Below are 15,187 nucleotides of genomic sequence, written 5' to 3'. Positions count from 1 at the left end.
TTGAGGCTGGCGGTGGGGAAAGCAGCGCTTCCCCCATCGCCAGCCCCAGAGATTGGGGGGCAGTGGGAAGGCAGCGATGCCTTCCCGCTACTCTCCAACCCTCCTGTGGGCTTTTGGGGGAGATGGGGGAATTCCCCCACCTCCCGCAAAAGCAGGCAAAAGCCGCGCGCTCTTTAAAGGGGCTCCGTGGCTTCTGCTGGCTTTTCTAGGAGGTGGGGGAATTCCCCCACCTCGCAGAAAAGCCTGCAAGAGCCGTGCAGCCTTTAAAGAGCGCACAGCTCTTGGGGGCTTTTCCCCAAGGAGGGAGAAGGGACTGACTGGCCGAGTCCGTCCCTTCTCCCTCCTGTGGGCTTTTGCGGGAGATGGGGGAATTCCCCCACCTCCCGCAAAAGCAGGCAAAAGCCGTGCGCTCTTTAAAGGAGCTCCACGGCTTTGCTGGCTTTTCTAGGAATTCCCCCACCTCCTAGAAAAGCCCGCAGGAGCCGCGCAGCCTTTAAAGAGCGAGCGGTTCTTGGGGGCTTTTCCCCAAGGAGGGAGAAGGGACTGACGGGCCGTTTCAGTCCCTTCTCCCTCCTGGTCGAAAAGCCCGCAGGAGTCACGCGGGGCTCCTGTGGGCTTTTGCGGGAGGTGGGGGAATTCTGCCACCTCCCGCAAAAGCAGGGAGAAGGTCTTGGAGTAGCGCACAGGCTGCGTGCAGCCTGTCCACTGCTCCCAGAGCTGCGGGGGGGGGGGGGATCATATTTTTTCCTTGATTTCCCCCCCCTGAAAACTAGGTGCGTCCTATGGTCCGGTGCGTCCAATTGTGCGAAAAATACGGTACCTGTAGGCTCCTTGATTGGGTGGGATGTTTTAATCCTGCCTTTTAAAAATACAGTTGTCTTTTTCTGTTTTATGCTGGTTTTAAATAATGTAAATAAGCAACTGGAATGCTTAGCTAGGATGCAGCTCAAATCTCCCTGCCCACTCCTAAAAAAAAAAAGAAAGGTGTTTTGCCAGGGATATATTGTGTGATCATTGAGAAGGAAAGTTACCGTATTTTTTGCTCCAGAAGACTCACTTTTTCCCTCCTAAAAAGTAAGGGGAAATGTGTGTGCATCTTATGGAGCAAATGCAGGCTGCGCAGCTATCCCAGAAGCCAGAACAGCAAGAGGGATTGCTGCTTTCACTGCGCAGTGATCCCTCTTGCTGTTCTGGCTTCTGGGATTCAGAATATTTTTTTCTTGTTTTCCTTCTCCAAAAACTAGGTGCATCTGTGGTCTGATGCGTCTCATAGAGCGAAAAATATGGTACCTGTTTTTTGATCTACTGTGACCCTCTGTTCTTATTAGGCAGGGTTATGAATGTGAACGCCTGGCTTATCACAGACTTCTGAAATGGCGTCTTTGTGACTCAGATTTCATTTGGAAAACAGTATCTTTTTAAAAAAATTTAGTTTGCAAGACATGGGTTACATTCAGGTGTGGGCTTTTTGTGTGTGCTAGTTTTCCTAGACGCCTTGATATCCAGCATTCCATTTACATTGCAATGCCTTGCGTTAGAAAACTCTGGCCTTTTAAAAATCAGTTTACCGCCACATCACGCTGAATTTTAAATGGCGGTAAAGAACCGTAGGCCACTGAATTTTGTCACTGCAAGTTTTCCCGAGTTAACAGTCTTGCAAATGCCCCCCTCTCCTACAAGAAATTATTAAGGTGGAAATTAGAGCTAAACGTCCGTTGAATGCAGCTGCGGCATCTCAGGACTCCAACTAGGTATTTTAAAATTCCTAGGCAGGGTCATAGCAATAGCATTCCTCGTCTTCAGGGTGGATTTATAAACCTCTTCTCCCACCCGTCCCCAGTTTGAGTTCTTGAGGAAAGTGACTGTTTTGACGATTCTTATTTTCATCAGTTGTGTGCTAAGCCCATCCCAAACCTGTTATAAGATGGCGCTGTCTGTTAAACCACAGAGCCTCTTGGGCTTGCTGATCAGAAGGTCGGCGGTTCAAATCCCCGCGACAGGTTGAGCTCCCGTTGCTCAGTCCCTGCTTCCGCCAACCTAGCAGTTCGAAAGCACACCAAAGTGCAAGTAGATAAATAGGTACCACTCTGGCGGGAAGGTAAATGGCGTTTCCGTGCGCTGCTCTGGTTTCACCAGAAGCGGCTTAGTCCTGCTGGCCACATGACCCGGAAGCTGTACGCCGGCTCCCTCGGCCAGTAAAGCGAGATGAGCACCGCAACCCCAGAGTCGTCCACGACTGGACCTAATGGTCAGGGGTCCCTTTACCTTTCCCTGTCTCTTGTTTTGGGATGAGTCAGTTTTGTGGTTACTGTGTGAATGTATCCACATTCTAGCAACTGAGGGTGCCTTAGCGGTGACGTCACAGGCGCTGTCCACTAGGTGCCTGTGGCCTTTCTGCAATTACATCCTGGATCACAAGAGCCTGGCTAGCTGGACTCCTATATAAATGTTAGTTATTACCAGATACGTAATTGCAGTTGGGAGTTAGTTATTATCAAATACATAACGTGCTTGCGTTTGGGAGTCGGAAGTTTGTGATGTAGGTTGATGACACAACAGCAGCAACAACAACAAACCCAGAGGGATTTTGTGGCTAATATCCTACCTGGGTGGATACTGGTGATTAAGCACACTGAGGACTAGTAACTTGCCTCTCTTCCCAAGTTCAATGCCCAGTATCTCCAGTTAACCCACCTCAAGTTGGAGTGTTGTGGAAAAGACTTCTGGCTGGGCTCTAAGCCTTGCTGAAGAGAAAATGTGAAGGCTTTGTACAACAGCCGTGTAAAGGAGGCCACCAAACTTTTTCTTCTGTTCACATCTTATCAGGTGGCGGCTGTTATTTTTTATTTTTATTTAACCTGTCCTTCCTCCAGTTTTCCCAAGGCTGCGTACGTGGTCTCATCTTATCCTACCAACATCCCTGTGAGGTAGGACTGTGTGACCGACTTAAGGTTCACACAGTAGAATTTGGAACCCGGGTCTTGATGACCAGAATACAGCAGTGCACCACATTGGCTAAAATATGTCAATTAGTGCCTTTTTAATTGATGAGCGTTGGAAAATATCACCTGCATCAAAATCTCCACTTAATTACCGTATTTTTCCTTGTATAAGACTAGGTTTTTTCATTAGAAAACAATGTCAAAAATTAGGGGGCGTCTTATACACTGATACACCCCCCCAAAAAAGCGGGGGCATCTTATACATGGGGGCATCTTATAGATGGAAAAATATGGTAAATGTGGGCCAATCCTTCCCTCTCAGCCTAATCACCCTGATCCATTGAGCTTTGTGACTTGAGTTGAGATTTGAACTCTGAACCTAGTCTGACTCTCATTCTACACCTCACTGCTCCTTCTCCCCCCAGGGAGCCACCACAGTTAAGACACCGCCCTCCCATTACCACCCTGTTATTAGTTCCCATCTTAGAGAAGAAGTAAATACATTTATTTATTTCATAAAATTTATACAAACCTTGATTGTAAAAAGCCTCCAAGTGGTTTTCAAAAGATGAGTAAGACTCGTTACCTGTAGGCAGCATCTACTCAGTGTAAGTGACCCCCTCCCGGCTGTTTTAAGGCACCCATTTCTCTTAACCTTGGGGGGAAAACTACAAATAGGGGTTTGGTTATGTGTTTCTTGCTCATTAGTGTCTTGAAAAATACCTATCGCTCTGACCTCATGTTTTCTCATAAACGTCGCTCGCAAATGGGTTCTGATGGAGTGAGGAATGTAAAGATAATTATAACCCGGCGTGGAAAATGGGACTGTAATCTTTCTGCAACATTTAACATGCCCCTTGCCGAGTGGGTAATTGTGCCGGGGACTCGGGAGAGTTGCATTTGCGTAATCAAGACATCTCCTGGGACTTAAATTGCGGCATGTTGCTCGTTCAGTCATTTATTTCTCAGGAGAGAGCCGCGAGGCTTAGCTGCAATTTCGTTCAGCTGATCGCATCTCGGCTTGAAGTGACAGATCCAGATGCGTGCCACGGCTCTCCTGACACAGCACATAATGCCTTTTGAGGTTTTAAAAGAGGAATCTGGCTGAGCGGTGGACAGCAAAGGTGAATGGAGATACATTGGAAACTGATGCTCAGAAAACCTGGGGAAATCTGCGTGCCGCTGTGACGAAGGCCACCCGCCCACAGCCCCTGTTGGATGTAATTAGTGCTGTTCTAGATGCTCTTTTCAGTTGCAAAATTGATTTTGCGATGCCTCTTTGTGCAAAAACGCTAAGGGGGTGTTTTTCAGAGTCTCGAGCCCACAGACAGTACAGATCTCCAGCAACTGCCAATGTTTGCATGGCTTCTGAACTGGGATGCAGTCGGTTAGAGTTAATTGCTTTAAGGTTGGGCATTTGCGTAGCCAAGAAATAAAATAGAACATTGACCGACTGGCCAGAGCAACGATCCCCAACCCTGGTCCACAGGTTTTGGTCTACAACTGTAAAGCAGAGCTCCCTCCATTGCCTCTGTTGTGGCAGACCAGCTCCATCCGGCCTCCTCTCCCCCCATATTTCATTGGGGAAAGCCATTCCATCAGGCTGCGTCAGTGGGAGACATGGGAAGCAATAGGGCACATCTCATCAGCTTTTCTGGAGACCCCGTTCCGTTACGCACCTCCTGCCCCTGAACTGCGCCAGCATTTGGTCATTACAGGAACACCTGTTGAGAAATAGGTGCTTGAGTTTTCCTCTTCCCTCCCTGTCCCTTTTCCCTTGTGTGTCTTTTTAAAAATAAAATATTGAGGTAGGGACTGTCTTGTTTGGAATCTGTTGAGCAGCGGCAGGATTATCCACTTCTGTGCCTGTTCTCCTTTCCCATCCCGGCTGACCGCCTAGAAGAATTTGCAGCTAAGAACTTACACCTGGGTTAACCTTAAGATTAACCTTGGATGCGAAGGAAAAATTCCGTGCTTAGGCTGTTTACATAGAGCAAGCTCATTGACCGTTAACAAAATATTAACTTCTACATCTTGACTTGTATTTTCTGGGGTGGTTTTCTTTTTGCATATGTGTGTGTGTGTGTGTGTGTGTGTATAGATATATAATTTCCCTAGGGGCTTTCCCACCTTGATATTGGTGAATGGAATGACTCATTTCCTGAAACACTCAGCCGATCTGTGAAGTTCTGCCCCCCCCTTACCATATATGGGGCGATTGCAGAATCTCACCTGTGTATTTTGTGTTTGCATGGCGATGGCTGCTATAGAGACCAGCTTAATAACCACTTCGGTTGACCTGCCACGCCTTCAGAATTCTTGGTGGGGCTGGTAGATCTCTGCCACAAATCCTCATATTTCAGGAACTGGAGCCAGTGACCCAAACAGGGAAAAGATAGTCAGCCGTTGGAAGAAAATCTGCAGTTAGTCGAATCTCTTGGAGATAATCAACCCTCTTTACACCAGCGAATTTCGACCATATGTTAGTGGGCATTGTGATTCAGCAACATCTGGGGACTCGAAGTTGAAGAAACCATTGCTCTAGATCAAGCCCCCCCCCCCCGAAGTGTTGGACTACGACTCCCATCATCCACCGGCAGCGCCAGCAATGGATGATGGGAGTTGGAGTCCCAGCAGCGTCCATTCTGCAGGCACCAGGTTGGGGAAGCCTACTGTAGGCGCAGAAATGCATCTTTTATTTGTGAGTTGTATATGGCCACATTCACACCATGTATTTGAAGCACTTTGATATCACTTGGAACAAATTCTGGTCGTGGTAGTTTAGGCTGCGGAGAGTTGTTAGGAGAACGCGCCCCCCCATCAAATATTCATATAGCCTCAGATATTCAAATTGGCTTCTAATTGTATTTTTATTGCTGCTTCTGTTTCTTACCTTGCCGTATTATGGCTTGAATCCTGTGGAATTCGGATTGTAACATGATAGAGTACAATGTGTAAGAACTAAAAGAAGCAATAAAAATGCAGGTTAAAAAGAATTGCAAATGCTACCACGGGCAGAAAAACAACCACCATTAAGCCGGTTCCCACTGCATGACTCTTGGCAATTTTAATGTGGCCCATGGCAGGAAAGTAAAGTTTGAGAACCTCTGACCTAGGCATTAGCCCAAAGGAGATGGAGAAAAAGGGGGGGGGGGAATGAAGGCATTGTTTCAGACAAGGGCCGATATTCCAGCCACCCTCTTTGTTTTGGTGATTCCCGCAGGCACCACCTGCATTCTTCCAAGTTTATCTGTGCATAATGAGGACTACAACCTTGTTTGTGTGTATGTGTTTTTAAAAGCTGAAATTCTCTGAGATCAGAATTTGGAGCTCACTATCATACTATGGGTTTTGCGTGCTCCTGGATAACAGAACGAGCCTGTTTATATTTTTTGTTTTGGTTCTGCAGCTCTGCAGGCTTTGATTCGGGAAGCAAGAAGGCATTTTCTGCTCTGCCCTGTAGTGGTTGCACGTGGCGCCATTTCTGTTCCCCTGCAGTTTGCCTTCTGCCAAAAGCTACGTCGTGGGGCTCACTCTCTGCCGTGGCGAAACCTCATAACCTGCGTAATTACATTACGTAAATGATAAAGCCCTTATGTTATGCCAGGCGAGTTCTTTTCAGCGCAGAGGGAACGTATTGTGAGCGAACCGAAAGCGGAATACTGATTGTATTCTCTGGGTCAAATTCCTTTCCAGACACGAGACAGGTAGATGTGGTGCAATCATTTGACCCTCTTATACCCCACTTGCTATCTCCAGCTGAATCCTCCCCTCCCCAAAGTCAAATATCTTCTTGCAAATGTGAGCAAGCAGCTGGGTTGTCCTGGGTGTGGAATGATGCATTGCGGAGATCCTGCTCCGAGTTTGCCTAAAAAATGTTGCCGTCCCGGTTTGTTCCTGATTCTTGCTTCATAAACCCCAGATGTCGTAATCGAGAGTTGGGACAGACCCAGAACAAGGGGGAAAAGCCCCAAAATGTCAGAGGTGGGCGGAGGATGCCTTGCCCTTGTGCCACAAATCGCCCCAGGTTGGCCCGAACTCTTGGTCGCCTGCCAACGTGATGCTGGAATGGTGTTTGGATTTTTTAAAACTGCAAACAAGATGACGACAGTGACTTTAATAGGCTTCGCCAGGGCCTTTTGCCCGCCAGGTAATTAAGGTACGCTTTTCTGTGTCACGTTGAAAGAAGTTGTGCTCTCGAAGCAGCTTCTGGAACGCCCTCCCTCTCAACTGGAATTGGGCGTTCAAGGGCTGGCAGCGCACGTACAAATTGCTGGCGATTAAAGCAGGGGAAACGTGGGTCGGTCCTAATTGTGGCCCCCTGGGCGTTCAGGTGGGGTCACAGGTATCCTAAACAGGTGTGTGCAGTTCCACAGAGGTGTGATGTGCTGAGGTTGGCGGGTGTTTTTCCTTCCCCTGGACAGGACGCTCTCTCCTGCACCTTGCCCAAATGCTCACGCTTTGCTGATCGCGCCGTACTTGTCCGCGTGCTGATAGCGCCGTGTAAATTAGCTGAACGGCAGGAGGATCTTGGCTCGCACCAGCACCCACGATACTCAAGCAATCTGCTCACGAGGAGCCCACCAGCAGGAGAGGAAAGCAACAGCGTGCTCTCAGGTGGCGTGCAAATTTGTCGAGAGAGGCCCTGTGTCAGGTGTTGTGTGACATAGACTGTTGCACACCCCCCCCTTCCGTGTCACTCCATTTCATAAAATGCGTTCAGGACATTGAGTGGGTGTCTGAACGTAGGGTGGTTCTCCAGTAAACCAGGCCTAGGCCACCTGTCATGTAGGATTTAATAATAAATAATAAATTTTATTTATACCCTGCCCTCCCCAGCCAAGACTGGGCTCAGGGTGGCTAACACCAAGTATAAAAACAACCGATTGAAATACAACTTAAAAACAAGATTAAAATAAGACATTAAAATGCAGCCTCATTTCAGTAGAAACTCAAATCAAAAAGTTTTTGGAGATGAAAACGTCAAGTCTTCACCAAGGCCAACTACCCGGACTGGTCCTACGTGGGCCAGAAAAAAAGCCAGGGAAGTCCCCAAATAGAAGTCCCATCACAGAAGGAGAAAGAAAAAAGGAAAGAGGGAAAGGGGATCAAGTGGATTCCAAGCCAATGGCCAGGAGGAACAACTCTGTCTTACAGGCCCTGCAGAAAGAAATCAGATCCTGCAGGGCCCTGGTCTCATGAGACAGAGCGTTCCACCAGGCAGGAGCCAGTGCTGAAAAGGCCCTGGCTCTGGTTGAGGCTGATCTTTGAGATTCCTGCATTGTCTGGGGTTGGACTGGATGACCCTCAGGGTCCCGTTCAACTCCGCATTTCTGTGATGCCTTTCAGGTGATTTCCGACTACAGCTCCCATCCAGCGCTCAAAATTCACCAGGCACCTGCCTGCGTGCCACCTGGAGTTGCACGTCTGGGGATCCTTGGGTTTTGACCAGGGCTCAGCAAACCTTTGCAGCAGGGGGCCGGTCCACTGTCCCTCAGACCTTGTGGGGGGCCGGACTATATTTTGAAAAAAAAAATTGAACGAATTCCTATGCCCCACATATAACCCAGAGATGCAGTTTAAATAAAAGGACACATTCTACTCATGTGAAAACACGCTGATTCCTGGACCATCCGCAGGCTGGATTGAGAAGGCGATTGGGCTGGATCCAGCCCCCGGGCCTTAGTTTGCCTGCCCATGATCTTGACTGTTTCCACACATTAGCAACACGTCCTGTAGAATTATTCCCGTTACGTTTTATCTGCACAATCGGAATGAATTTCAGGAACCGAGAAGTCACGTTGAAAAACATGACTTGGAAGCCGTCTCGCCCCAAAATGGCCATTTGGCATTCCGTTACGGTGGCCGTACACCTGGTTTAAGGAGCCGTTTGGCTAAATACAGATCTGAGTTTCCAACTCTGCTCCCATCATCCTTTGCCATGGGCTGCCATTTGCCGTGAAAACATTCGCCATGAGTTTGTTGGACGTGTGCACAGCTACTGAACGCTGTGGTCGACTTCGCAGGGAGAGAAGACACCATAAGAGCGTCGCTTTTGCCATGTCTCAGAGCCCTGATGTCTGGCGCGCTCTCTCTCTTTCTCTGTGTGTGGCTAAAATAAGTCTATTTTCACGCTTGTTTACAAGGCTGAGAACAAGTTGCTGAACAAGTTTGGCTAGGGGCAGAAGGAGAAAAGGAAAGCCTGCATGTTAAGCTCTTTACGCAGCGCGGGGAGGCGGAAACAAATTCTCCGCGCCAACTGTCTCCCATGAATTAAAAATGAGTGCCTGTCTCTCGGGCAGAACCGCGCATGCATTGATTCCTGCAGAGCCAGCCTGAGGCCTGGGAGGGTTTGGGGGCTCACAGGAAGCTGCCTTCTGCAGATCCAGACCCGTGGTCCCTCTAGTTCAGTGCAGACTGCACTGGCTGGCAGCTGCTTGCCAAGGTTTCAGGCCAGGAGACGTTCCCCAGCCATTCGTGGAGACGCCAGCGATGGAAGCTGGGACCTTGTGCATGCAAAACAGCCGCTCTGCCCCTGAGCCACCTTCTCCAAAAATAAATCAAGGCTCCAGTCCTCATGGTTCTGAACACAGGGGTGGTTTAAACGGGACTTTCTGCATGCAGAGTAGTTGTTCTCTACCACCTCTGGCTGTTCGCTAAGAATTGCTAGTTACCCAAAGCTGTTATTTGTTCATGTTGTTGTTGTTTAGTCGTTTAGTTGTGTCTGCCTCTTTGTGACCCCCTGGACCAGAGCACGCCAGGCACTCCTGTCTTCCACTGCCTCCCGCAGTTTGGTCAAGCTCAGGCTGGTAGCTTCGAGAACACTGTCCCACCATCTTGTCCTCTGTCGTCCCCTTCTCCTTGTGCCCTCCATCTTTCCCAACATCAGGGTCTTTTCCAGGGAGTCTTCTCTTCTCCTGAGGTGGCCAAAGTCTTGGAGCCTCGGCTTCAGGATCTGTCCTTCCAGTGAGCACTCAGGGCTGATTTCCTTCCGAATGGAGAGGCTTGATCTTCTTGCAGTCCATGGGACTCTCAAGAGTCTCCTCCAGCACCAGAATTCAAAAGCATCCATTCTTCGGCGATCAGCCTTCTTTATGGTCCAGCTTTCACTTCCATACATCACTACTGGGAAAACCAGAGCTTTAACTATACAGACCTTGGTTGGCAAGGTGATGTCTCTGCTTTTTAAGATGCTGTCTAGGATTTGTTCATAATAGTGCCTTTTTGGAAGAGATCAGGAGATCTGCTTCACACCATGGCAGAACCAGGCCTCCCTTGTGGTGACCCCTAGCCTTCGGAACTCCCTGCCACTGCACGTATCAGACAGGTGCCTTCTCTCTCGTCTTTTTGGCACCTGTTTAATAAGTTCCTCTTTTGACAGCCTTCTAAAATCTCCATCCCAGCTTCCTTCTCTCTTAGATGGGTCCAAGTTGATTTCAAGCAACTGCTGTTATGTTGAGACTGTGTTTTGTATTTTAGGATATACAGGTGAAACTTGAAAAATTAGAATATCATGGAAAAGTTCCTTTATTTCCGTAATCCAGCTTGAAAGGTGAAACTCATATATGAGATAGACCCGTGACATGCAAAGCGAGATATGTCAAGCCTTGATTTGTTACCATTGCGATGATCATGGCGTACAGCTTATGAAAGCCCCAAATTAACAATCTCAGAAAATTAGAATATTCAAGGAAATCAGCAAAACAAGGATTGCAAATCGAGCAAGATTGGACCTCTGAGAAGTAGAAGCATCTCTCGCTTTGCATGTCATGAGTCGATCTCATATATTAGTTTCGCCTTTTAAGTTGAATTACTGAAATAAACGAACTTTCCCACGACATTCTAATTTTTCGAGTTTCACCTGTATATACATATTTCATAGATTGCATATGCAGTTCTATATAACGGTTGATTATGTTTTGATCATGCCGCAAATTTGGGCTGCCTTGTGGGAAGCTATCCACGAACTAAATCGACGACGGTGCCTTGAATGACAGCCTTTCTACGGCGGTTATATTTATTAGAGATCGCTTTGGGATGCAATTTGCAAATACTGGTAAATGTTGCTAAGCCAACGTATTGAGCGCATCTCTTTTGTCATCTTGTTTTTCAGGACAGTGTGAAAATACTAAGACTGACCCTCCAGAATGACCTCCCTGGGGACAGGCGCGATCAAGGAAAGCAAAAGGTGAGTGGCTGGTGTGAATAAGGCCCCGTCGGCTATACTATTTTAGCAGCCACGACTGCCCCTGAAGAACCCTGGGAGCTATAGTTTGTTGCGGGTGCTGAGATTTGTCAGGAGACACCCCCAGTTCCCCTTACAAAGCTGCAATTCTCTCTTTTTTTAAATAAGATATTTATTGAAATTTTACAAAAACATAAGTTTACAAAATAGAAAAAAGTCATATAGAAAGAAAAAGATAAAAAAGAGAACATACAAAAATACATAAGAGAAAAAAGAATAAAAATACAAAATACAAAAAACAAATAGATGAAAAAGAATTAAAAACAAATCCATTTTTTGTAACTTTAAATTCATTTAACTTGTTTCCTTGGCCTCCTCACACCTCCCCTTTTTGTATTCCCATTTAAATAATCAAATCAGCAAATCCTTACCCTCTTTCGTTTATCTTAACTCTGTATCTTAACATATTATAACTCTATATTTTCATCCATTATCAATTCATTTTTGCATATTCTTATTAACTTTGTTGCTAATGCCACTTATTTTCAATCCAACATCATTTTAACATTCATTAATTTTACAGTGTTTCTGCAGATAGTCTTTAAATTTCTTCCAGTCTTCTTCCACCAACTCTTCTCCCAGGTCTCGGATTCTGCCAGTCATTTCCGCCAACAAATGCAATTCTCAGCAGCTTGACCGAATCTTCCTTCCTAGGGAATTTTGGGAACTGTAGCTCTGTGAATTGGGGGATATCCTCACAGCTCTCTGCACCCTTAAAATGCTACAGTTCCCAAGATCAGGGCCGGATTTAGGTTTGATGAGTTCCTGAGCTACTGAAAGTAATGGGGCTCTCTATATGTCCAGCTGTCCTTTGTCAACAACAAATTGTCGCTGTTTTTTGTGTTGAATACATGCTATATGGAAATTGATGGACCTAATAGGTATCTAAAGCCATTTGCTCATCACAAAACATGTATTTTATCAAAGTAATTGTTGAACTGAAATACAATAAAGAAGAAGTATCGTACTTTTCTGTGTATAAGACTAGATTTTGATTTTGTTTTTTACTAAAAAATAATGTTAAAAAGGAGGGGTAGTCTTATATGCAGGGGCAACCCCCCCATTTTCTTAATTTGAGTCCCCCAAAATAGGGAGCGTCTTATACACAGGGGCGTGTTATACACGGAAAAATACGGTATATTAATAGTGAAATGCAATTAAGAAGTAGTATTTTGGGGGGGGCAAGAGAGTGGGGCCCTAAGCGATAGCTTGTTTAGCTTATACGTAAATCCAGCACTGCCCAGGTTCTTTTGGGAAGAAGCCATGTTAAATGTGGCGTGAAAGACAATGTCCAGATCCTCATTGCGGGGAGTGATTTGGGAGTGTGGGATCAACCCCTCCCTGAGCATGGTGAGCCCCCTGGAAATGACGTTGGGCTTAAATCAGGGATGGGGGAGAGGAAATTTCAGCCTTCAGGACCAGATGCGGCCCTTTGGGCTCCCTGGCACGGCCCTCGGGACGCTTTCTTAGGCCACAGCCCTCACCAGCCAAGCCCCCCCCCCAAGTCTTTGCTTTGGTTGGAATAAGCCCTTGAGCTCTGACCTCTGCCTCTTGATGGCCTGAAGAAGAAGAATAATAATAATAATAATACTAATAATAATAATAATAATAATAATAATAATATATTATTTATACCCCACCCATTTGGCTGGGTGACTTCCAACAGAACACTAAAATACAATAACCTATTAAACTTTAAAAGCTTCTCTAAACAGGGCTGCCTTCAGATGTCTTCTGAAGGTCTGGTAGTTGTTTTTCTCTTTGACACCTGGTGGGAGGGCGTTCCACAGGGCGGGTGCCACCACCAAGAAGGCCCTCTGCCTGGTTCCCTGTAACTTGGCTTCTCACAGGGAGGGAACTGCCAGAAGCCCCTCGGAGCTGGACCTCAGTGTCCAGGCAGAACGATGGGGGTGGAGACGCTCCTTCAGATATACTGGACCGAAGCCATTTAGGACTTTCAAGGTCAGCACCAACACTTTGTGTGTTTTTTTATAATAATTTTTATTAACAGGCCAATCACATTACATTATCCAAATCACATTAGTTCCAAATTATACAGCCAAATTTTAAATTTTGTTGGGGGTACCCATACATCAAGCTCCGAACGGGTCCAAACATCACTTATATTGCTGCTTTAATTAAGCAGTTCTATCCAGTTCAATCCAGATAGTCCTTTATTACTTTCTTCTTCATCTTGTTGTTATCATATATTCCTTTCTTTGCGATCTCTGATAATCTTCACAAGCAGATTAGAGACAGACATCCTCTGTGTGGGTTTTGCACTCTCCAAAGATCATACCACTTAGGGACAGCTGCCATTCCACGCTTCCATAAAAAATTTATCTTCGGTCTGTCCTTTAATTTTCTCAGGCTTGCCGAGTATATCAGGAGGGCTCTGTCAGGTTAAGATCACATTCCAATCATCATTCACATTCCAGTGGTCCTGATTCTCCTCCCCCCGTCTTTCTTTCTCAGGCAAGCCTGTCTTAGCGAGACGCTATTTTAAGCTGCGTCATAAAATTTTCCTCCGTTCTCGTTGTTCACCAGTCATCTCTTTAACTATAATCCACTCCACACAGTTCTTGCATTCCTGCTTGTGTTTAGTAAAACGCAACGATCTTCTTTCTGGGGTGGAGGGTTAGTAAGCACCAACACTTTGAATTGTGCTCGGAAACGTACTGGGAGCCAGTGTAGGTCTTTCAAGACCGGTGTTATATGGTCTCGGCGGTCGCTCCCAGTGCCCAGTCTAGCTGCCGCATTCTGGATTAGTTGTAGTTTCCAGGTCACCTTCAATGGTAGCCCCACATAGAGCGCATTGCAGTAGTCCAAGCGGGAGATAACTGGCTAGACAGCCTGCGGGCAGGGAGGGTCTCATCCTGCGTACCAGATGGAGCTGGTAGACAGCTGCCAGAACACAGAATTGAGCTGTGCCTCCACGGACAGCGGTGAGTCCAGAATGACTCCCAGGCTGCGCACCTGGTAATGAGGAGAGGGAGGTGTGTTTGGGGCTATATATAGAAATTTCTGGGTTTTGTGGGGCTGGAGAGCTGCCTGATTTGCAGAGGTGTTTTTTTTAAATAATTGTTATTAAACTTAATATTAAAGCAAGTCATGACAATAGTCTTCAAACGAAATTTAAAGTTGCAATAAAACTTTGTTGCTTGCAGCGTTATAAAATATTCCTAATAATAAGCTTTAATTACACATTGCTGCCATGTCGGCCACGTTTTCAGTCAATATCTAGCCGTCACATTGGCTCATTAATGGTTTTCAGTCACTTCACCCTGTCCATAAACATTCTTGGGATGATGGCATTTAAATGTCTTTGTTTTTCATTAATAAAAAAGTAGGGGGGGGGGGAGAGAGAGAAGGAGACCAAACGCCGGTATGAGCAAGAAGGAAATTATTTCTTTGCATCTGAGAGTCAGATTCGGAGTCGGATCTAATAAAAGCAAGGGCCAAATTGGGAGAAACGGACTGTTTAGTGATTTTGGAGGACGGACGAAACACCTTTTTCCCAAAAGTCCACTCCTGCCAATTATGAAAATAGGAACCTTGCTCTCTCCACAGCCTTTCCAGCACACCAGTGAAGAATTTATTCTTGCAAGGTGTGTGTGGGGGGGTCTAATGCCATTGAAGGATAATTTTAAGGGAAACTGCCCAGAGGCTGTCCGAAATTGTTTTTAAAGATCGGTTGTGGAGGCGAGGCAGGACTGAGATGTGCAAATATGCTTCAGAGATCCAGACCCTGGGGAGCCCCCCAAAATTAATAATTATAATCTGGACTATAATTTGGTCTTTTTTTTATTTCAGTTTTTTATTTTAATTGGAGTACAGTGGTACCTCGGGTTAAGTACTTAATTCGTTCCGGAGGTCCGTTCTTAACCTGAAACTATTCTTAACCTGAAGCACCACTTTAGCTAATGGGGCCTCCTGCTGCCGCCGCACGATTTCTGTTCTCATCCTGAAGCAAAGTTCTTAACCTGAGGTACTATTTTAT

At 46.3% G+C, this 15,187-nt stretch overlaps 1 protein-coding gene across 4 annotated transcripts in view; it reads left to right on the top strand.

The window, feature by feature from the left end:
• Positions 1 to 15,187, top strand: part of TUFT1 (tuftelin 1) — a 52,934-nt gene that overhangs the window by 17,722 nt on the left and 20,025 nt on the right. For all 4 annotated transcript variants that reach the window (XM_083591431.1, XM_083591430.1, XM_083591432.1 and 1 more), the window contains exon 2: positions 11,056 to 11,130. In XM_083591431.1, the coding sequence (XP_083447557.1) occupies positions 11,056 to 11,130 (75 nt within the window). The remainder of the gene's footprint in view (positions 1 to 11,055; positions 11,131 to 15,187) is intronic.

The sequence above is a fragment of the Podarcis filfolensis genome, assembly GCF_964270895.1.
Source record: "Podarcis filfolensis genome assembly, chromosome: 16".
Lineage (NCBI taxonomy): Eukaryota > Metazoa > Chordata > Lepidosauria > Squamata > Lacertidae > Podarcis > Podarcis filfolensis.
Note: the sequence above shows the minus strand (reverse complement) of the source record. Positions and strands in the feature narration are given on the sequence as shown.